Raw genomic sequence first — 23,370 nt, forward strand, 5'->3', positions numbered from 1 at the left:
CTGCGATGAGAGCTGCGAAGGAGGAGCTGCGTCAGGCCGGACAGATTGCGGCCGGAAAGCCCTTTATGCCGCGGAGGAAGTTTCGCGATCCGAAGTTGGCTCCGTTGGACCAGATGTGGAGTATGGAGGACACCTATCTGGATTTGGTAGCGAGTGCTGCTGATGCGACCGAACACGTTCGAGATCAAGAAGATCGCGAAGTGGAAAGGCTTTTCTGGTCGCAGTTTCACAATCCAGAGCATCCACTGGCAGTGGACGATCGTCTGGCTCAATGGGCTGTACTGAATAGATTGTCCGGACTCGCCATGAAGTATGTCATGGGTCATCTGTGGCCGGGGAGATCGGAGCCGAAGAGTTATTTCAGCTTGGTGCAGCAATTCCTTGGCGCGGTGCCACGTATCAATGCGATGAAGAGGTCAGCATGCATAGAAGGCGCAGGGATGGCTCTTGCCCGTGTCAAGACATACTGGGCAAAGATGGAGACCACCGTTGTTGCATCCCGAGATTCAGACAAAAGCCGAGTACCCTCCGAGCACTATTTTCAGGAAGTCCTTGAAGGCGCTCGTGTAATAGAGACGCAGTGCTCGAAGGATGCTATGTTCTGATAGCATATGTAATTATGAAGCAATATTTTGATGAATTGCAGTAACCTTTTATACTTGTGCCTTCAAGTTTTTGGAACACCTCCTGTGCGGCCGTTTTAACGTATATATACAAAATCTGAAAGATGGCAGTCGTTGGCTTCAGCCCCCACGCACATAGTGCGGGGGTGCTCGCAGAAGGCACATTTTCACACTTAATCCAACGTCTTGGTCCTACAAAGGAGGTGATAGCATAGCGAGCTAGGCAACCGGACTATAATGCTTTAACACTTTTCACTTAGCCATAGGAGCTTGACAATGGGACTATTTAGGTAGCCCCTTGGTGGCGACTGCGCTCGCCCGAATTCGGGGCGCGTATTTGCCTGGCCGGGAAACTACCCTTCATTAATGCGGAGGAATCCTACAGATTCCGGAGAGTCATCGAGTGGTTGACCAGTCTCACGCCATATCATGACAGTCGGTTTTTGGCTTTCTCTACTGAGGTGCTCGCCTGGCCGAACCAGGGCACAATCGCAGTAGTTCTCCTGGTGCCGCCTTAGCCAATAGAGCGGAACGTAAGGCAGCCGAACACAGGAGCCGGGCAACCCAACATTTGACCAAAATCATGACTCGGAGCTGATGCATATAAGGCCAAACTCGCGACACCGAACACTCCCTAAGGTATTCGGTCTTTATGAGAGCGGGCGAGGTAACGCTCTGAGGTATAAGCCCCTAGTGTCCAGGTACGCGCAAGAATTCTGACGTGGCCACATGCCAAGACGCCAGCCTCCTCCTTGGTCATAGAACCAGGGGATGTGTATCAACAAGAGACAGTAAAAAAGGTTTACGCAGGGTCTTAATCTGAAAAGAATCCTTGGAACGGGTCCCTACTGCACGTCTGCGCCTGTGTCTCCGTTGTGCCGTATCCTGGACGGGCGCAGCACGACGTTCATCTGTAAAAAGAGAGCAACTAAGTTGAAAAAGGGGCGTGCCGAACAAAAGTTATATGAAATAAACAAAGTGTAAAGTAAAATATGAAAAATTGAGCTTTGTTGTCTCTTATTTTATACGTGTGAAGCCCCTAGTGCAGGGGTATATGGCCACTAAGCCTTTATCAATGATACTTTTGTGCCGGACTCGTCTATCCGTGTCCGTGGTCTTAATGACCTGTTCCGATGTTCTGGCTGGTGAAGCCATTGTATTGTGGGGCTGTTAAAGCGGCCGCACAATCCTCCGCTTGGGGAGGTGTTCTCACTGCTTGCCCTTTAAGGAGATGATGCCGCGTGGACCGGGCATCTTAAGCGTAAGAGATGCATAATGCGGTATTGCGTTAAAGCGGGCGAAAGCTTCGCGTCCCAGTAGTGCTTGGTAGCGACTTGAGAATGGGACGATGTGGAAAGTTAGCTTTTCGCGATGGAAGTTATCGGCAGAGCCAAAAATAACCTCGAGCCGGAGAAAACCCATGCAATGGGTGTCCGGACCTGGCGTTACTCCTTGAAAGGAGGTTTTGCTGTGGCGAATTCTTTTTGGGTCGATCCCCATGTGGCGGATTGAGTCCTGATATATCAGGTTGAGTCCGCTGCCACCGTCCATAAGGACATTTGAAAACTGGAGTCCGGCAATTATTGAATCGAGTACCAGGGCAGTCCAGCCTGGGTTCCTGATACTTCTGGAATAATCCAGATGATCGAAGATGATTGGTTTTGACAACCAGTGGCGGGATTCCTTTGGGATAGGCCGTGGGGCGCGTACCTTTATGGGCGCCGCATGTTTTGTTATGTGGAGTAAGTTTACTGTTTTTACTTCTTGTGGGAAATTCTTTTGTTTCCTGGTACTCTGCTTTTGGGGTTCGTCCTCGTCTTCGCTTGGTGTGTCGAGCCCCTTGTGTTCGGCGTTGAGTCTGCCGGATTGTTTGAAAACCCAACAATCTCTGTGGGTATGGTTAGCAGGCTTTCCGGGAGTGCTGTGTATTTGACATATCCTATCCAAGATTTTGTTTAGGTTGGATAGGTCGTCCCTTTTATCTTGGAGGGGCGGCTTTTTCAGATTCTGTCATGAGCTTTTGAATCCGGCGTTGACTGTCGTGCTCTTCGGACTTTTTTCCTTAGTCCGGCGACGGTCCTTATTGCATTGCGGTTTTCCGTTTCCATCCCTAGTTTCGGATGTACTTGGGTCACTGGTGCTGCATCTTGCCAACCAGCTGTCCTCTCCTGCGCAAAAGCGGGCCACGAGGCTTGTTAGTGCAGCCATTGTTCTTGGCTTTTCTTGGCCGAGGTGTCTGGCGAGCCATTCGTCTCGGACATTATGCCTGAAAGCCGCTAAGGCTTCAGCGTCCGGACAGTCGACTATCTGATTCTTTTTAATAAGAAATCTGTTCTAGAATTGCCGAGCGGACTCTCCGGGCTGTTGAGTTATGTGACTAAGATCGTCTGCATCCGGAGGGCGGACATAGGTCCCTTGAAAATTTGCTCGGAAAGCGTCCTCGAGCTCTTCCCAACTTCCGATTGTGTTTTCAGGAAGGCTTTTGAGCCAATGCCGGGCTGGCCCTTTAAGCTTGAGGGGTAAGTATTTTATGGCGTGGAGGTCATCTCCTCTAGCCATATGTATGTGGAGGATATAATCCTCGATCCAGACTCCGGGGTCTGTTGTTCCATCATACGCCTCTATGTTTACGGGTTTGAATCCCGCTGGAAATTTATAACCCAGGACCTCATTGGTGAAACATAGGGGGTGTGCGGCACCCCTGTATTTGGGTGTGCCGGATTCTGATAATGGCTTTATTGCATTGCTTACGAGAGCTTGCTTTCTTGGCCCGTAAATGGACCTGGCTGGGCCATGATGCGAATCCTTAAGTGGGTCGCATGCCGGCTTAAGTGTGGCGCTGCTTGCCGCTTTATGCTGGCCATGGGGTTGTCTATCCGACCGTGTGGCTTTCTCACTTTTGGAATGCGAGGGCTCTAAGGCCTCCTCGTCGAATTCAGGCAGTAGCTTTCTCTTCGGATAGCTTTTAGTGCGGCGACTGTCGCCGTATTTGTCTGCGGTATTGATTACTTTACTCCATCTGATCCTGAGTGCATCTTCCGCAGTTTTTAGCTTCTGCTTCTTCTTTTTCAGGCTGCGTGCGGTTGCAACGAGCCGTTTGTGGAGGTTCTTCTGCTTAGTGGGCTTGTCCGGCGTAGGATCGTCCGGAATGCCATTTTCGCCGGGGGAGGGATGTTCGGTTTCTCTATCCGGGTTGTCCTGTTCGGACGGTTGCTCTAAGGCATGCTCGTTGTCTACCGGCTCATCCTGCTCTATGGTTGGGTCTTTAATCGAGGCGGGGCTTGGGTCGGCGTTTACGCCGACGCTTTGATTGTTTTTCGAGAGATCGATCCCTCTTTCCATCCCCGTTTTCCTCGGTGTTGCTTCCTTTAGGGGTATCCACCATGTACACATCGTGAGATGAGGTGGCTGTCTGATGCCCTATAGGCGTTGGTAATTGGTTGTCTCCTGCATCGTCGTCCATACCGTCGATGTCTTCAGAGTAGAAGTCGAGCATGTCGGTTAAGTCGTCGACAGTGGCTACGAAGTGGGTGGTGGGTGGGTCTTGAATTTCTTCATCATCCGAATCCCATCCTTGCTGACCGTAGTCTGGCCAGGGCTCTCCTGATAAAGAGAGAGACTTTAGCGAATTCAGGATGTTGCCGAAGGGCGAGTGTTGAAAGATGTCTGCGGCGGTGAACTCCATTATCGGCGCCCAATCGGATTCGATCGGCAGGGGCGTGGGGGGCTCGGAGTTCGGAAAGGAATCCGGCTCCTTGGAGTCACGGGCCATGCGGAGTGCGGGGCTGGAGTTCGGCTCGATCGCCTCTGAGATCGCAGCCCCTGAGGTAGCGTCCAACCGCTGATCCTCGATCGGCGCGGTAGGCTCCGAATCAATGGTCGGAACCGATGCGTGTGCGGCCTCCAAGGCACTGTTCGGCGGCAGAGCTATATCATGCCCATCGAGACAGTGCGGCGCGCTTGGCTGTGGCTCGAATTCGTCGAAGATCAAGTCCCCGCAGATGTCAGCCGTGTAGTTTAGGCTTCCAAACCTGGCCTAATGGCCAGGGGCGTAGCTTTCGATCTGCTCAAGGTGGCCAAGCGAATTGGCCCGCAGTGCAAAGCCGCTGAAGACGAAGATCTGTCCGGGGAGAAAATCTCACCCTGGACTGCATCGTTGTTGATGACCGAAGGAGCCATCGGGCCTAAAAGCGACGACACAGAGGAACTCTCAATGAAAGCACCAATGTCGGTGTCAAAACCGGCCGATCTCGGGTAGGGGGTCCCGAACTATGCGTCTAGGCGGATGGTAACAGGAGACAAGGGACACAATGTTTTACCCAGGTTCGGGACCTCTTGATGGAGGTAAAACCCTACGTCCTGCTCGATTAATATTGATGATATGGGTAGTATAAGAGTAGATCTACCACGAGATCAAGGAGGCTAAACCCTAGAAGCTAGCCTATGGTATGATTGTTGTATGATGAAGTTGTCCTACAGACTAAAACCCTCCGGTTTATATAGACACCGGAGAGGGTTAGGGTTACACAAAGTCAGTTACAATGGTAGGAGATCTTGAATATCCCCATCGCCAAGCTTGCCTTCCACGCCAAGGAAAGTCCCATCCGGACACGGGACGAAATCTTCAATCTTGTATCTTCATAGTCCTGGAGTCCGGCTGAAGGTATAGTCCGGCTACCCGAACACCCCCTAATCCAGGACTCCCTCACGTGGGCCGGGCGTTTGCAACCGCCACAACACTTCCAGACTTGTGAGAGGCCGCCTAAGCAAGATTTGGCGGCATGCTAGCCCCCGGAGGCCGCCGGCCACAGCCATAGACACGCGAAGGGCAATCTGCGTAGAGGGAATTTTTCGGATACTTCTCCATCACCAAAATTTATGAAAAAATACCATCGTTCGTATAGCACATGTGCCCATGTCGTGCAAAAAAACTCATGACTTTATCGCGCTCCGAGTATTTAGTAATATTGACGCCACATCTTTACCACAGAACGTCTACTACCGTGTCATCGCCGTCCGTGAGGGGGGGGAGGGCACGCCCCAGAGACGCGTCCCGCCTCTTCGGACATGCCACCACACCACCCCGCATGTATGAGGTCCCGGTGCGACGCTCCGGTGGCATTGCTACCCCCCAGTGCCCCCGTCCCGCCTAACCCTGTAGCGTTTGACCACGGGATCTAGCCCTTTGACTTTGCACGGACGGGCTTTGACCAGTGGACCTCCCCACCCGGTTGTGTTAGGTCAGCCCATAGGAACACTTTGGAGCAACATCCGGGCCAAACCAACAGCAAGATCCCCTCCGTGTAGACCCCACGCGTCCATTTCCCCCCTCCAGGTGCCGGCGGCGGCGCCGTCCGTGAGGGGGGGGGCACACCCCGGACACGCGTGCCGGGCGTTTGCAACCGCCACAACACTTCCAGACTTGTGAGAGGCCGCCTACGCAAGATTTGGCGGCATGCTAGCCCCCGGAGGCCGCCGGCCACAGCCACGTAGACACGCGAAGGGCAATCCGCGTAGAGGGAATTTTTCGGAGACTTCTCCATCACCAAAATTTATGAAAAAATACCATCGTTCCTATAGCACATGTGCCCACGTCGTGCAAAAAAACTCATGATTTTATCCCGCTCCGAGTATTTAGTTCCGAGTATTTAGTAATATTGACGCCGCATCGTTACCGCAGAACGTCTACTACCGTGTCATCGCCGTCCGTGAGGGGGGGGGGGCACGCCCCGGAGACGCGTCCCGCCTCTTCGGACATGCCACCACACCACCCCGCATGTATGAGGGCCCGGTGCGACGCTTCGGTGGCATTGCTACCCCCCAGTGCCCCCGTCCCGCCTAACCCTGTAGCGTTTGACCACGGGATCTAGCCCTTTGACTTTGCACGGACGGGCTTTGACCAGTGGACCTCCCCACCCGGTTGTGTTAGGTCAGCCCATAGGAACACTTTGGAGCAACATCCGGGCCAGACCCACAGCAAGATCCCCTCCGTGTAGACCCCACGCGTCCGTTTCCCCCCTCCAGGTGCCGGCGGTGGCGCCATCCGTGAGGGGGGGCACACCCCGGACACGCGTGCCGGGCGTTTGCAACCGCCACAACACTTCCAGACTTATGAGAGGCCGCCTACGCAAGATTTGGCGGCATGCTAGCCCCCGGAGGCCGCCGGCCACAGCCACGTAGACGCGCGAAGGGCAATCCGCGTAGAGGGAATTTTTCGGATACTTCTCCATCACCAAATTTTATGAAAAAATACCATCGTTCCTATAGCACATGTGCCCACATCGTGCAAAAAAACTCATGATTTTATCGTGCTCCGAGTATTTAGTAATATTGACGACGCATCGTTACCGCAGAACGTCTACTACCGTGTCATCGCCGTCCGTGAGGGGGGGCCACGCCCCGGAGACGCGTCCCGCCTCTTCGGACATGCCACCACACCACCCCGCATGTATGAGGGCCCGATGCGACGCTCCGGTGGCATTGCTACCCCCAGTGCCCCCGTCCCGCCTAACCCTGTAGCGTTTGACCACGGGATCTAGCCCTTTGACTTTGCACGGACGGGCTTTGACCAGTGGACCTCCCCACCCGGTTGTGTTAGGTCAGCCCATAGGAACACTTTGGAGCAACATCCGGGCCAAACCAACAGCAAGATCCCCTCCGTGTAGACCCCACGCGTCCATTTCCCCCCTCCAGGTGCCGGCGGCGGCGCCGTTCGTGAGGGGGGGGCACACCCCGGACACGCGTGCCGGGCGTTTGCAACCGCCACAACACTTCCAGACTTGTGAGAGGCCGCCTACGCAAGATTTGGCGGCAAGCTAGCCCCCTGAGGCCGCCGGCCACAGCCGTAGACGCGCGAAGGGCAATCCGCGTAGAGGGAATTTTTCGGATACTTCTCCATCACCAAAATTTATGAAAAAATACCATCGTTCTTATAGCACATGTGCCCACGTCGTGAAAAAAAACTCATGATTTTATCGCGCTCCCAGTATTTAGTAATATTGACGCCGCATATTTACCGCAGAACATCTACTACCGTGTCATCGCCGTCCGTGAGGGGGGCCACGCCCCGGAGACGCGTCCCGCCTCTTCGGACATGCCACCACACCACCCCGCATGTATGAGGGCCCGGTGCGACGCTCCGATGGCATTGCTACCCCCCAGTGCCCCCGTCCCGCCTAACCCTGTAGCGTTTGACCACGGGATCTAGCCCTTTGACTTTGCACGGACGGGCTTTGACCAGTGGACCTCCCCACCCGGTTGTGTTAGGTTAGCCCATAGGAAAACTTTGGAGCGACATCCGGGCCAGACCCACAACAAGATCCCCTCCGTGTAGACCCCACGCGTCCGTTTCCCCCCTCCAGGTGCCGGCGGCGGCGCCGTCCGTGAGGGGGGGGGGCATACCCCGGACACGCGTGCCGGGCGTTTGCAAGCGCCACAACACTTCCAGACTTGTGAGAGGCCGCCTACGCAAGATTTGGCGGCATGCTAGCCCCCGGAGGCCGTCGGCCACAGCCGTAGACGCGCGAAGGGCAATCCGCGTAGAGGGAATTTTTCGGATACTTCTCCATCACCAAAATTTATGAAAAAATACCATCGTTCCTATAGCACATGTGCCCACATCATGCAAAAAAACTCATGATTTTATCGCGCTCCGAGTATTTAGTAATATTGACGCCGCATCGTTACCGCAGAACGTCTACTACTGTGTCATCGCCGTCCGTGAGGGGGGGGGCATGCCCCGGAGACGCGTCCCGCCTCTTCGGACATGCCACCACACCACCCCGCATGTATGAGGGCCCGGTGCGACGCTCATGTGGCATTACTACCCCCCTAGTGCCCCCGTCCTGCCTAACCCTGTAGTGTTTGACCACGGGATCTAGCCCTTTGACTTTGCACGGACGGGCTTTGACCAGTGGACCTCCCCACCCGGTTGTGTTAGGTCAACCCATAGGAACACTTTGGAGCAACATCCGGGCCAGAATCACAGCAAGATCCCCTCCGTGTAGACCCCACGTGTCCGTTTCCCCCTCCAGGTGCCGGCGGCAGCGCCGTCCGTGAGGGGGGGCACACCCCGGACACTGTGGCCAAATCACGAATTTTTGCTGCATCACCACAAGACTCATAAAGGCTATTAGTAGTAGGGTTAGTCATATGATCATCACAATTATTAATGCCCCCTTGATCATAGCCAGAGAGGTGAGGTGGTAAAAGCAAGATTTCCTTGCGTAAGAGAGTTCCGGCATTGGGATGTAGATGAGCGAATGGAAATTTGGTCTTATCAAACACGACATCACGTGAGATGTAAACCCGTCCGGTGGAGATGTCAAGGCACTTGACACCTTTGTGCTGGGCACTATAGCCAAGAAACTCACATTGTTTGGACCTATACATGAGCTTGCGGTTATTGTACGGACGGAGATTTGGCCAACAGGCACATCCAAAAACACGAAGAGATGTGTAGCCTGGTTTGACATGGAGGAGGCGTTCCATAGGTGTTTCATTATTGATGACACGGCTAGGAAGCATGTTGATGATATGGACAGCTGTAAGAAATGCCTCGTCCCAAAATTTGAGGGGCATGGACGCCCCTGCTAGAAGAGCTAAACCGACCTCAACTATGTGCCTATGCTTGCGTTCGGACGACCCGTTTTGTTGGTGAGCGTGTGGGCATGACACATGGTGGGATATGCCTATATTTTGGAAGAAGGAATTGAGTTTCTCGTATTCCCCTCCCCAATCGGATTGGACAGCTATAATTTTGCTGTCAAACTTCCTTTCAACAAGTGCTTGGAAGTTTTTAAACACTTGAAACACATCGGACCTTTTTTTAAGGAGATAGATCCATGAGAACTTGCTGTAGTCATCGATGAAACTCACATAGTAGGTGTATCTACCAACAGAGGAGGGAGCAGGCCCCCACACATCAGAGAAAATTAGTTGCAAAGGCTTAGTGGAGAAACTAGTGGATATGGGATATGGTAATTGATGACTTTTGGCACACTAACATGAATCACAAATAGTTTCAATATTTCGCTCACCAACAAACGGGAGCTTATTTTTCCTAAGTAACTTTTCAACTAAGGAAAAAGAGGCATGTCCTAGACGATCATGCCACCGTGTGGACGAAAGCTTGATAGCAGCACAAGCTTGTTTATTGGATCTTCTGAACTCCGGAATCAACGGGTAGAGCCCTCGAACACATCTACCTCGATAAAGAACTTTCCTCGTGGCCTGATCCTTGATCAAAAAGAAATAAGGATGAAACTCGAGAAAAACATGATTGTCAATGGCGATTCTATGAACATGCAGAAGATTTTTGTGGGCACTAGGAACATGCAAGATTCTTTTGAGATGTATTTTGCGACTAGGGGTATTAATAATTGAATGACCAATGTGACGAATACCCATACCTTCACCACTGGCCGTATGGATTTGATCCTTGCCGCGATATTTTTTCTTCATGGTGAATTTCTCAAGCTCGTTGGTGATGTGGTTTGTGGCACCACTGTCAACATACCAGTTTGTGTCGATCCCATAGGAGCCATCGGCAGCCGCAGCCACCTTTTCTTCGTCTTGTGAGGAGTCACAATCATCCTCTTCGTAGCGCGGTACCAACAATCCTTCGCCGTGTGACCGGGCTTGCCACAAATTTGGCAGCGAGGTAAGTCCGGACGGGATCTGTTCGAGCTGCCGCCACGACGCCCTTTTGCGCTGCCGGAGCGCCCGCCGCCACGAGCGTTGTTGGAGTAGCCGCCACTGCCGCCGGATCCGAACCTCCCCTTGCCACGAGAGGAGGCACGAGAGCGAGAGCCACCGCCGCGGCCTCTGGAGGCGGAGTTTGCCGACGACTTGAAGCCGCCGCCGGAGCCGTTGTACTGCGCCATGCGTTGATCAAAATTACTGAGCATGGAAAAGAGTTCATCAAGTGTTACCAGAGTGACGCGGGCGTCCAGGGCAGAAACGAGGGGCTGGTAGTCCTGGTCTAGCCCATGGATGATGTAGGACATGAGTTCATCGTCCTGGATGGGTTTGCCCGCCGCGGCGAGCTCATCGGCGAGGCCCCTCATGGCGGCGAAGTAGGCGGCCACCGATTGGTTGCTCTTCTGCGCGTTGATCGGCGCTATATGGATGTTGTTGACGCGGCTGAGTGACTGCGACGAGAACATGCTCGCCAGCGCCACCCAGAGTTCCCTCGCCGTGGTGATCGCAGTCACCGTGACGAGCACCTCCTTTGAGAGGTTTTGGAGCAGGTATCCCAGGACCTGCTGGTCCTCCCTCACCGAAATTGGATGAAGAGGATTAGGCCCCTCGGTTTCCTTCCCAGCAGCATCTTTGGTGATGTGGGTTTTGGCTGGCTCGGTGGACGTGCCGTCGACGTAGTGGAAGACGCCGGCACCCCGTAGTTGCGGCGTGATCTGTGTCCGTCATAGGATGTAGTTGGTGCGGGAGAGTTTCTCCGTTACTCCACCGCTGAGCGACGACTGAGAGGAGGAGGTGGAGGAAGACATAGCTGCGCACAGAGATGGGATAGCTAGGGTTTAGTGGAAGAAGATTGCTCTGTGTACCATGTGCGACTTGCGGTAAACGTCTTGCCTTTCCTGGCAGACGTGTTGCGTGTTATATAGCGGGGTTGCGAGCCCAAATACGCAAAAAGGTTGGTTAGGAGATTACATCTTGGAAAGGAAGAAAAGTTAGAGATAAAGAAGATAAAGATTACAAGATACTTATCTAACTAACTACTCCTGGTGAACTTCTCCTTGTACACACAAGACATGCGCAATATTATCATCATGTTTAACGCTATTTTCCTTGGCAAAACATCTCTTTTGTTGTTCGGCTGTCTTGAATATCCGTCCGCCGAATGACGCGAGCTACAAGCCTACAGCCGATTGCTGATAGGTGGAACAAATTAACAAGTTCACTTGTTCGAGGAAGCCTCGATAGAGGGACACTAAGCTTGGAGGCATCGATGCTAAGAGCATTTCCAACAGCCGCGGAATACACCGCCGGATGAGCCAGATTTTGTGAGCGGCGGTGCGCTGGTTCCAGTGGCCGCCGCAAAATAAAGCGCGTCCGAGCCGCTCCAGCAAGCACGTTATATTTTACGTACATTGTTTAAGTCTTCTCCTATAATACATAGTCTCACATAGTACATAGTTCTACGATACAACGAAACGTACATAGTTCAAGTCTTCTCCAACAATACATAGTCACATAGAACTACTACTCGTCATTCTCCGACTCGGACTCTGTCTCGGTGCTGTCCTCCTCAGACGTTTGAGCATAGGCGTCAAGGAACCGCTCGTCGCGGGGGTCTCAGGACGACGCATCTCCTAGCGCGATGTTGTATTTAGCGACCGCCTTTCGCGTTCGCTTGTCCTCACGATAGGCGGCTCGCTCCTTCCTCCTCTCCTTCCTCTCCGCCCTTCTTTTGGCGAAGAACTGCTCCTCGTTGATGATATCTTGCGGGAAGCGTTGCCTCCACTGCGCCATGGCTTCCTCGTCCATCTCGGCCAGGTTGAGACGGAGCTCCCGCCTCCGATTTTTGCGCCGATCCTCGTCGGTGATAAGCCACGGGAAAGGAGCCAACTCCTGTGCCCGCTCCGACATCGCCATGTCGGTGAAGTTCATGTCCCAACGGGACCGCCGGAGGCGCCACGCCGCAGCGTCGTACGCGCGGGCGCCATCCTGGGCGGTGTCGAAGGTTCCGAGGCTAAGGCGCACGCCACCGCCCAACCGGATCAAGGCGGAGTAGGTGCCGGACGGACGGACGCGGACGCCGCGGTAGTCCGAACCTCCCCGGCGGCGAGGCGGCATGGTGGCGCGGTGGTGTCGTGTCGGCGGCGAGGAGAGAAAGTGCTAGAGCGAGCGAGAGAGAGCGGCAGAGGGCGCTGCAATTTATAGGCGTGCCGGACGCGGTGCGCCAAATCTAGCGCACGAGCTGCCGCCTTTCCCCCTGCGCACAAACGCGCGCGCTAGTGTCCCACCATTGCTGGAGCGCGCGAAAACGTCCCGCGTGCGCTAAACGTCAAGTTTACCACGCGGGCGCCCCTTTTGGCGCGGCTGTTGGACATTCTCTAAGGCATGCGCTATATGGATCGCTGGACTCCCTCCCCACGCTGCGCTGGGCGGCGAAGTTCTCCACTGCCGCTTTTGATGGCTCGTCGGAATGGCACGATGGATCGCTGTTCCTATATCGGCCTGGTCTTTGTTTCCTTCGGAACGGCGACGACAAGATCGTGGAGGGGCGATATCTACGCTCAGGCGAGAGGATTGAGAGTGGGAGGGAGATGGTGCTTCTTGAATGCGTTGTGCGCATCGGCGCTCGCGTCTTCACGGATCGGCGCCGGCTGACGGTAGCCCTGGGATCCTATCGCCGGCGTTGCGATCAATTTCGCCGGGTTCCTCGTCGCACTCGGGATCGAGGTTTGAAGCCTTGGCCGAGAGCGGAGAGGAGACGGTTGAGGTCTCGGATGCGGGACGTGTGGCGAATGAGGCGGTGAACGCTGTCCTTGCCGGTGATGAAGATCGCGGAAGTGTTGACGCCTCGGAGGAATCCTGGTCGGTCGGGCAGCATCGGAGGAAGAAGACGGACGCCGAGATCCTACAGGAGTTCTGGAACGACGTTGGGTTCTCTAGGCCGGCGTCTAGAGTGTGGGAGAAGAGCAGTTGCACCTCGACCGTCAAGGTAAACGTTGATTCTACTCACGATTCTGCGTTGTCGTGCAGGGAGGAGACGCGTGCAAATCAAGATAACTCTCCGGCCATTTCGAGACCGGGGACGGCACCAGCATGACAGCGCCGTGGGATTTGCATCAGGCCTTGGAAGGGGCCGCTTCCGCGCCCCAGGATCACGCCGCCGGTGGTGCTGGCCGCTTTCTTGCCGGCGGCGCAGGCGGACGCGTACCGGCAATTTCGGATCGGCAGGAAGAAACGGCCCCGGCTTCCGCGGCTGCCGCTGATGGCGTTGCGATTCAAAATGCGCTGCACCGGAACTCTGCTTCTTTGCATGATCGTGGGCCCGGCCTGAACGTGACCATGCAGGCCTTACGTCTGGGCCAAACTCTTCGTCGGGCTGACTTGCTTCAAGCATCGAGGCGCCCTAGCTGCACGTCCTCTGTTTCGCATCTGATCGGATCGAGCTCGAGAGTCCAGCCGCCGCCTTCATACGCCTACGTGCTGCGCCAGGTTTCTTCGCCGCCGATGGCCGGCCGGAATGGCAACCCGTCCAAGGGGGCTCCACCGGCGGGACAAACAACTCCAGTTTTCGCATCAAACCCCGGATTCTCCGCCGGCTTTGGTGTGGCTGCTGGACCTCTTCGCTTCGGAGCTGGATCGACATCCACCGCTGCTCCGTCCGTCCAAAGGGCCTCGGCTCCGGCGCTGGGCCCGAAGCACCCCCCACTCGCCGACCCAAGTACAAGCGCAGGGGGGGGGGGGCGTCATGTCGCCCCTGCTGCTGGAGCAGCCCCCCCAGGCTGTGCAGTCTTCGCCGGCGTTCCAGCCGCCACCAGCGTTGGCCGCTACCTCTGTTCAAGACGCTGTGACTCAGGCCACTGTTGACATGGTGTTCTAAATGCAGATCAGATGATCACCTCTCTAAGGAATGCACGGTGGTTCATTACTGTTATATTTGCAACAACCACAAGCATCCTCTGCACCACTGCCCTGTTCTCAAGCAACCAAGACCTACCGCCTCACTCGGCGGATGTGGTTTAGTTAATGCAATGTTTGTTCAGCTACCGGACTCACTTTTCAAGGAGCACCTTGCACCCCCTACTTTGCCGACTGCTTTGGTTACGGTTTCTGGTGGCTCTTTGTTTGCTTCGGTGGTGGAGGCCGAGGTCGCTAAGATAGCCTCGGTCCAGTGTTCGTGGAAGTGGGAAGCTGTGCCTCATGATGCCAATGCTTTCTTAGTTTCTTTTCCGTCCATGGAATTTTTGCAGCGGGTGGCAGCTTTTGAGTACAATGTCAAATCTCATGACGTGAAGATTGCCTTTTTTGAATGGAAAGTCGAGGAGGTTCCATCGCTACTTCCCTTGCAGACTGTTTGGGTACATGTCACCGGTGTCCCACCACCACTCCGCCATTTCCTTGGTCTGTGGGCGGTAGGATCTGTTATTGGCGCCACTCAGGATGTTGACTTAGTTTGTTTGCGCCGACATGGTATCGTGCGGATCCAGGTGGCTGTTCACAACATGAATATTTTCACCAAAAATGATGTCCGATGAAGCCTCGGTCTCCTCTGATGTCTATGTCAAACTTAATGGATATGCATTTCGGTTTGTGCTAGAGGAAGATGATTTTGTCCCTGACGTTGAGTTCATTCCTCGGATTTGGGAAAATCATGGTGGACACGATAACGGTGCTAATCGGGATGAGGATATGCCAGATAGGGATGCAAGCAAGAGAGCAAAAAATGTCCAAAAGAGCATCTTGTCTCCAGCGTTCACATGCAGATTAATTCTGTGCAAAACGTTTCAACTCCGGTTCTTGTGTCACCCTCATCTGCTCAAGCTTCGCGTTCGGCCGACAGGCATGGAAATACACAGATGACAGAGCATACACAGTCTGTTTTGCGCGCTGTGGATGCCACGCCCTCGCAGCCAGTGACAGCCGAGTCGGCCCCAGCGCATGTGGCTGCTGTGCATCACGTTCAGCCGGCCGCGGCTCATGCTACAGTACGGCATGCAGCTGCTTGTGCACCCATGCAGCCTCTTGCGGGTGCCCCAGCTTGCATGCATGGGCCGGCGGTCCACGGGCAGGAGGCACCCGTGCAACCAGCCGTAGCAGCGCCTGCTTTGCAAGCTCCACTGTCAGCTCCGGTTGGCGTGCGCGCTTCTGCCACGGGGTCAACGAAGGCTTCTTCAGCTCACGCTCCGGTCGCCGTGGTGCCTCTCGGCCCTGTGGCGAGTCGTACGAGTGGCACGACACTCTTTGCGTCCGTTCCGGTGGGACCTGCGGCACATCCCTCTTCATCAACCTTTGGGGCTGCTGTGGCTAAGTCGTCACCACTCAATCCTTCACCAGCGGTACATTCGACGATACCGGTGGGTATGATGTCTGAAGGGTTGGCTTCGCCCCTTCAACATAGTAACCGTAAAGCCGTCTTTAGCGACGGTTCTTCTTCGACTGATGAGCACTCATTGGCGAAGGCAATGCGCCGCCAGGCCTCAAGGAATCTGGACTTCACGCCAGGTAGTGCTTCTGCTAAATCTTTCCTTTCCTTTTCGGTTACACACATTTCTACTAGTTTACAGAACGTGGGTGTCTATATGGGGAAGAATAATAATGAAATTAATATGTTGATTGGGGTACTTAAACATATAGAGATTGACCGTTTAAGTGTTTCTCCGAAGTGTAATTGCACCCTACCTAACCCCGAAACCGAGGAGGATGATGAAACAGATGCCAAATATGATGGTCCGCTCATTTGCCACTTGGTGAGGTTACCGAGGTTGGATTAGATGACGCAAGACCTGGGTCCATGTTTTGTGACTTCACAGCGTCTTCGCGAAAATCTAAATCACACTCCTCTAAAAAGAAACATAAGTCACCCAAGAAGGCGAAGAAATCCACACCAACCCGAGTTTCCACATGAGAGACATGTTTTGGAATAGCAGAGGTCTCTCAGACTTGGCTAAACATAAACACGTCAGTGATTGTATACGGGAACATGGTTTGGATTTTTTGGCAATTTTCGAGGCTGGCAAGTGTGACTTTCGCCCGCATGTCCTTGATCACCTATTAGGTGGTTTCGACTACACATGGCATAGTCTACCAGCTCGTGGAAGGTCTGGAGAAATCCTTCTTGGGATACTGACGACAACCATGGACTTGTTGGCTTTCTCGATAGGTGAATTTCATATAAAATTTCACCTGAGAAACAGAGCTAATAATTTTACATGGACTCTCGTCGCTGTTTATGGAGCGGCCAAAGATGAGCATAAATCAGCTTTCCTTCGGGAATTGGTAAACCTGGCTATAGTAATCCGTATCCAATGCTTATTGGAGGAGACTTTAATATCCTTAGGTACCAGGAAGAGAAAAATAATGACCGTTTTGACACTCATTGGCCTTTCCTATTCAATGCTGTGATAGACGTTTTGGATCTTCGGGAGGTCAATATGTCAGGGCGGCAATTCACTTGGGCTAACAATCGATCTGTGCCGACATACGAGAAGCTCGATAGGGTACTCATGGATACCGAATGGGAACAGTAATTTCCTCTAGTAACTGTGCGAGCCCTAGAGCGTATTGAGGCGTTATCAGATCATGCACCCATCATTCTTGATTCTAACTCTACGAACCGAGTTGCCAGACGCCCTTTTAAATTTTAATTGGGATGGCTGCATAGGCATAGATTTGTAGACATAATCAAGAATGTTTGGGAGAGGCCTGCCGTTGGCAATACACCTATTTAGAGATGGATCTTTAAAATAAGAGCCATGATGCAACACCTCTCTGGATGGGCAAAACACACCAATGGGATTTATAGAAAAGAAAAACAACAGCTCTATAACATTATTGATGATCTCGACAAAATTGCAGAGACGCGCACCTTATCTCAACAAGAGATCGAATTGAAAAATCGATCGAATGAGAAGGTTGCTCGTCTTCTGCGAGAAGAGGAGATCAAATACTACCAGAGATCCAAAGTTGATTTCATTTTGATGGGTGATAGTAATTAATACAAGATACTTCCAATTGGTTGCCAATGGGCGACATAGGAAGAAATGTATTTACAGTCCCAACAAGATGAGGGGAGGATTGAAGGTCCGGAGGAGCTCAAAAATTATATCACTAAATACTACAAATCTCTGTTCGGAGCGTCATTTGAAGGGAATTTCACCCTCGACGAGACCCAAACTGATGATATTCCACAAGTCACGGCAGAAGAAAACGATATCCTCACGGCACCTTTCTCAGAACATTAGTGCAGAACCGGGATGTATCACCGGTTCGTAAGGGCCTTTAGTGCCGGTTCTGCAACCGGCACTAAAGGGTGGGGACTAAAGGTCCCCCCCTTTAGTACCGGTTCTGCATGAACCGCCGCTAAAGGGCCACCACGTGGCACGAGCCAGCGCCGTGGGCGGGGAACCCTTTAGTACCGGTTGGTAACACCAACCGGTACTAAATTTTTTGGGGGGTTGGTAACATCATCGAATGTCTCACAACCACCATTATTCACACATACACATGTATATATATATATACAATTTATCCTACATGTTGCCTTGGTGCCTTCGGAGCTCGATGACAATTGGGAGTCGTTAATGGGGGTGGTAGCGGGTAATAGTGTTCTCGTTTGGGATCTATGACCTGGTCGAGCAAAAATCCCACTATTTCTCTTGAAGTGCTAGTATGCGCTCCGTTGGTAGGAGCTTCTCCGCCACCTCTTTAAACTATTAAGAAGGAGATCAATATGCATGTGTATTAGTTGTGTGACTAGATATCGATAATGATGTAAAAATTGTGAATACTGGTTTGGCAAGCGTACCCATTCCTGTCTTTGAGATTTGCTCCTTTCGGACGCCATCATTCGAATGTTCTCGCAAACGTAGTATGCACACAGATCAGTCCTCGGCGCCTACTTCAGGGCCTTTACGAGAATGGAATTTGATCAGATAATAATTATTAAAGCATGACAATTAATTAATGGTATTGAAACAAGAATTAAAGAGATGGTAGCTAGCTAGTACTACTTAGTTACTTACCTTGGGTCGATACCAAAACAAATTTTCACTCCATTTGCGTGAAGTCACCTTGATGAACTTTGCCCAAGCCTTGCCCGCCGGCAAAGAAAAATAATAAAGGGGTTATTATATTAAATAGTTGATATCAGGAAATGACGAACTAAATAGGCCGAGATATAGTTAATAATGATTGAAATTACCTGCCGACTATCCCCTTCAAGATGGTGTAGTCACTTTCTTTTTTAAGTAGTGAGTCCAGTACTTCAACTTTTCCTTCATCAACTTTAATGTCTAACAAGATCTAGTGGTAACTGCATGCGCACACGTTTGCATGTCTAAATTAAGCGGGCATGTGCATAACACTAATCAACTACCCTAAACCCTATACACTTAATTATTAACATCTAGCTAGCTAGTAAGCAAAAACGGAATTTGTAGTACAAGACAGTATGACTCACAGAAAGTTGTAAGGAAGTAGTATATCTTCATTGGTATTGAGGTGCTTCAAGAACTCTAGCATTTTATTCTCTACATCTTGTTTATACCATTCCAATTTCCATGTTGTTTCATTAATGGTATTTGGGTCAATGAACCCAATGCCATAGCGTACAGCTTTTTTCATTTTATATATCTTCATCCTGCATAATACCACAAAAAAGAATATAGTGAGGATAATTACAGGTAATGATGGATCAGTGAGCACTAAAGCTAGCTTGAGACTTAAATTACAGAAGAAATCACTTACAGACAATAGCAACTGACGAGAGATTTTTCGAGTGCATCTTGATTGAATAACTGAAATAGTTCTGAATACTCAACGGACAGAGCTAGCTTATGGAAGTAATGCTCTTCCTTGACATTCACCATGAGGGACTCTCGATTGGAACTCTTGGTAATTTTCATGTACCAATCATGCAATTCATACATTATCGTTGGGAGGTTCTTGACCTCCTCGGGCTCAACCAAAGGTTGGCCGCAGACATATTTCCGTTTTATTTCCTCCTGTCTAAGCGGAGACATGGGCTCGATCTCGAGGAGTTGTCCAACAGTTATACCGAGCATTTCAGCCTGCATTATATGCTCCTCGGTTATTACCAGATTGCCAAGCCGGGGAACAGTTTGCCCACACATATATAGGGCGGCGGTACTCTCATGTGTTGTTGGCACAACAAGCGGGGGGGGGGGGGGGGGGGATCGACTGCGCCGCCTGTTCTCCCAGCTGGGGAACGGTTTTCCCGCATTTTTTGCCAGTTGCTTGGCTCGAGCTCGAGCTCGAGTCCTTCTGTAGTCGTGCTCGATGTGCCTTCCTGATTTGGCGCTCATAGTCTGAGTCAACAGGCTAGGGAGCTGGTGGTCTAGCCATATGAATGAAGTGGTCAATCTTTTCCTCAGACACTTTCTCCCTTGGCGGCGGTGCCGGTTTCGGTCCAAAATGGGTGTCCACTTGAGCCTGCACTATGGCTGCGTTTTGCTCCTCGGCCATATCGTAAGGCCTCTGAGGAAGAGGATCGAGGCTTGGACCATATTTATATCGCTTGCCTCCGCCTGTACCTCCTGTACTACCTCGACTCGTACCGCTACGCACCATAGCTGCGGCGGCTCTCTTCTACGATTGCTGAGGCGGCGGAGACGGCTGACGTGGCTGAGTTGGAGCAGGAGGAGTGGCCTGACGCAGTGCCTGACTAGGAGGAGGAGGAGTGGCCTGACGTGTTGGTGGACTTGGAGGAGCGGGAGTCTGCTGACGCGGTGGCGGACTTCGAGGAGGAGTCTGCTGACGCTGTGCCGGACTTGAAGCAGGAGGAGTGGCCTGATGCTGTGCCAGACTTGGAGGAGCGGGAGTCTGCTAATGTGGTGGCGGACTTCGAGGAGGAGTCGGCTGACGTGGTGTCGGTGGCCTTGGAAAGATGATGCAATCCTTTCTCCATAGGATGATACGATGTTTGCCTCTCCCGGTGTGTGCTCCTCGTCACCTCCAGGAATGTCAAGCTCTAGCCCCGAATATTGGTCCACCACCTCATCAACCACGACACAAGCATAGCCGGCTGGAATCGGGTTGCAATGGAAGGTTGCATTGGGGGAATTTGTATGAGCAATGGCGTCCGCCACCTTCATGGATATGTTCTTTATTTTGAAGTGTAGCTCACAGTTAGTGCTCTCCATGATGTCATCCATAGGGTATCTATCTAGCAGTGCGTCGCCCGGGGCAGAACCAATGCTGCTTCTCGGCATGGATGGGACGGTGCTATCCAATGTTGGATCATCCGCTAGCTGCTGCCACTGCTAAGACCCCCTTTCCTGGCTAAGTGAGTCGATCTGCTGCTGCTGCCGCTGGAATTTGAGTGCCAAGTCCGCGTGCGCTGATTCTAGGCCTTGAAGGCGTTCTGCTTTCTGCTTCCTCTGCTCCTCCTCCAACTTCCTCTTCTTCTCCTCCTCCATCTTCCTTCTTGCACGGCTTCTGTAGTCGGCGTTCCAGTCCAAAAAGCCCTCATACCACAGAATAACGCCCTTGCCTCGTGTTCTTCCCGGGTGTTCAGGATTTCCCAGGGCGCGCGTAAGCTCATCGTTCTCTCTGTTGGGCGTGAACACCCCCTTTCGAGCATCTTCTATTGCTTCAACTAACTTATCTTCGGCTCCTTTTAGACTTGCCTTCTTCGAAACCAGGCCTGTCTTCGGGTCCAATGCCCCCCATGCGCATAGAACCAAGTTTTGCACCTCGGGGGCCAGCTCCTAGTAACTGGAGTGACCTCTGCATCCAGCATCTCTTGCTTAGACTTATCCCACTTAGGCATTGGCACCGCGTAGCCACCTGGCCCCAGCCTATGGAACTGCGTCTTTTTTGCGGCATTGGCCTTGTTTTTTCTCGACCGTTCCTTAGATAATTCTGATTCCTTGAATTTCACGAGAGCGGGCCAGTGTTCTCTTTGCTTCTCCAGTGTTCCCTCGAATTCTGGAGTCTTCCTTCCTCCTTCAGCGTAGTTGGCCCATACAGTTTTCTTGTGGGTGTTGAATGCAATTGCCATCTTCCTAAGAGCAGCGTCCTTGACTTTCTGCACATCTGCATCAGTGAAATGATCTGGTAGGGTGAAATGTTCCATGAGAGATTCCCAAAGCGTTTCTTTTGCTCTGTCGTCGACCCAAGTAAGATCTGAAGTTTATTTTTTGGCTCTTTCCATTCTTGAATGGAGATCGGGAGTTGGTCCTTCACAAGAACTCCGCACTGACGAATGAACTTGTTTGATATTTTCTTAGGCATGCTTGGTTCGCCATTAGCTTTGATGGCATCGATGTTGTACTTTACACACTCCTTCAACTTTTTGACCGGGCCTCGCTTTGTCCTGCTGCCTGTAGAAGCAGATTTGCTCGATCCGGAGGGCTGAAAGAAGAAAGACCGATTCATTAATATATCTTCAAATCAAAAAACATGTGATGATCACCAGATGCCTGCTTATATAAATATACCTCGCCGGTCTTTGTTATTTCAAGATCAACATTGTCTGCATCATCATAACCATAATCATAGTTCATGACTTCATCAATTCGGTCGTCGAGATCGAATATCTTATCATCACCCTCCCCGGTATTGTTCAGATATTGGGAGCCGTCATCTTCTTCATTCAGATCATCTGGCCTGCGAGGGCTGCGTATGATCTTGAACAGGGCCTCTTCTCCCTCTTTGCCGGTATTGTCTTTTATTTAACTAATCCAGAAGAAATATAAAACAATTTAGTATTCAAATTACAATGCATGAATGCAATCAATAAGGAAAAACTGAATCATAGTACATAATATGCATCGTCTCGAATAATATATAATCTCGAATACATCGTCTCTAATAATATATATAATCTCGAATACATCGTCTCAAATATTATATATCTAATACACCACTATAGCTAGCTAGCTAATAAAGATCGAATACTGCAGAAGAATCTAGGCGACTCGTGGTTCCTGAGGCGCGGGCGGTGGACACCCAAAGAGAAGGAACCATCACAGGATCATATCTCCGGTCATCTGCCCAAAGAACCTGCCAGGTATTGGAGAACCGGACGTCCATAGCAGCCATGTAGCGACGGACGTGCTCGTCCTCCTCCCTGACACGGCGACGCACCATCTCCGGCGGGGCCGGCTCCCTCTGCATAGAATGTGGCCCACGTGAACGCCACCAAACGAGATGAGGATCGACGACGGGACCCGGGACCGGGTTCCTCACCAAGCGGTGCGCCCTGAAGGTAGCACCTCCCAGTGCCAGCCCGGCGGAGCCCAGTCCCGGACATGGGTCCTCTGAACAGAACGTCGTCGCGAACGGGTCGACGGCGAGGATGCGGTCCGGGCATCGTCGAAAACAAATACTATATGCAAATGTAACATATTTTAAATTATTGGATTGTGTCTTATATTCAAATTCTAAACTTCTATAACTAAAATTATAATAAACTAAAAAAACATCGATCATCGTCTAACAATTTGAAATTAATCTAATTCATCTAGCTAAAACTAACATTTCTAAAATTTCTAACATGTCTATATACTAAAATTTATAACATTTGTATAAAAACAGAAAAACAGAAAAAACCTTTGACATTATATTATAACTAACATTTATATACTCTATTTGACATTAATCTAATCTAATTAATTAATTTATCTAAAATTTTGTATGAAAAACAGAAAAAAACTAAAAACTAAAAACAGAAAAATTGTGTGTGTGTGCGTGTGTGTGTGTGTATAGTGTGTGTGTGTGTGTGCGCGCGCGCGTGTAGTGTGTGTGTGTGTGCGCGCGCGGCCGGCGCCGACGGCGGCGCGGTGGATTGGAGGGAGGAGAGGCCGGGGGAGGGGCTCACAGCGCGCGGGCGAGGTCGAGGCGACGGCGACGGGGACGGCGACGGCGCGACGGGGACGGGGATGGCGACGGCGCGGGACAGGGCGGCGGCGCGACGGGGACGGCGACGGCGCCAGACGGCGCGACGGGGGCGGCGAAGGCGCGAGACGGGGACGGCGACGGAGCAGGACGGGGCGGTGGCAGAGAGAAGTGGGAGATGAGAAACTGCAAT

General features: G+C 51.9%; 1 protein-coding gene and 2 pseudogenes across 1 annotated transcript; 2 read left to right on the top strand and 1 right to left on the bottom strand.

The window, feature by feature from the left end:
• Positions 1-11,833: 11,833 nt before the first annotated feature.
• LOC147992652 (uncharacterized) lies at positions 11,834-12,440 on the bottom strand. Its single transcript, XM_087539096.1, has 2 exons — positions 11,985-12,440; positions 11,834-11,953 (listed from the first exon to the last, which is right to left on the bottom strand). Exons 1-2 carry the CDS (start codon positions 12,438-12,440, stop codon positions 11,834-11,836), a joined length of 576 nt encoding a protein of 191 aa, XP_087395222.1.
• On the top strand, positions 12,439-13,992 carry LOC147992653 (uncharacterized; annotated as a pseudogene).
• LOC147992654 (uncharacterized) lies at positions 13,827-15,821 on the top strand (annotated as a pseudogene).
• Positions 15,822-23,370: the final 7,549 nt, after the last annotated feature.

This window comes from Triticum urartu, chromosome 1A (genome assembly GCF_056163025.1).
Source record: "Triticum urartu cultivar PI428250 chromosome 1A, HENAU_Tu73, whole genome shotgun sequence".
In the NCBI taxonomy this organism is placed as follows: domain Eukaryota; kingdom Viridiplantae; phylum Streptophyta; class Magnoliopsida; order Poales; family Poaceae; genus Triticum; species Triticum urartu.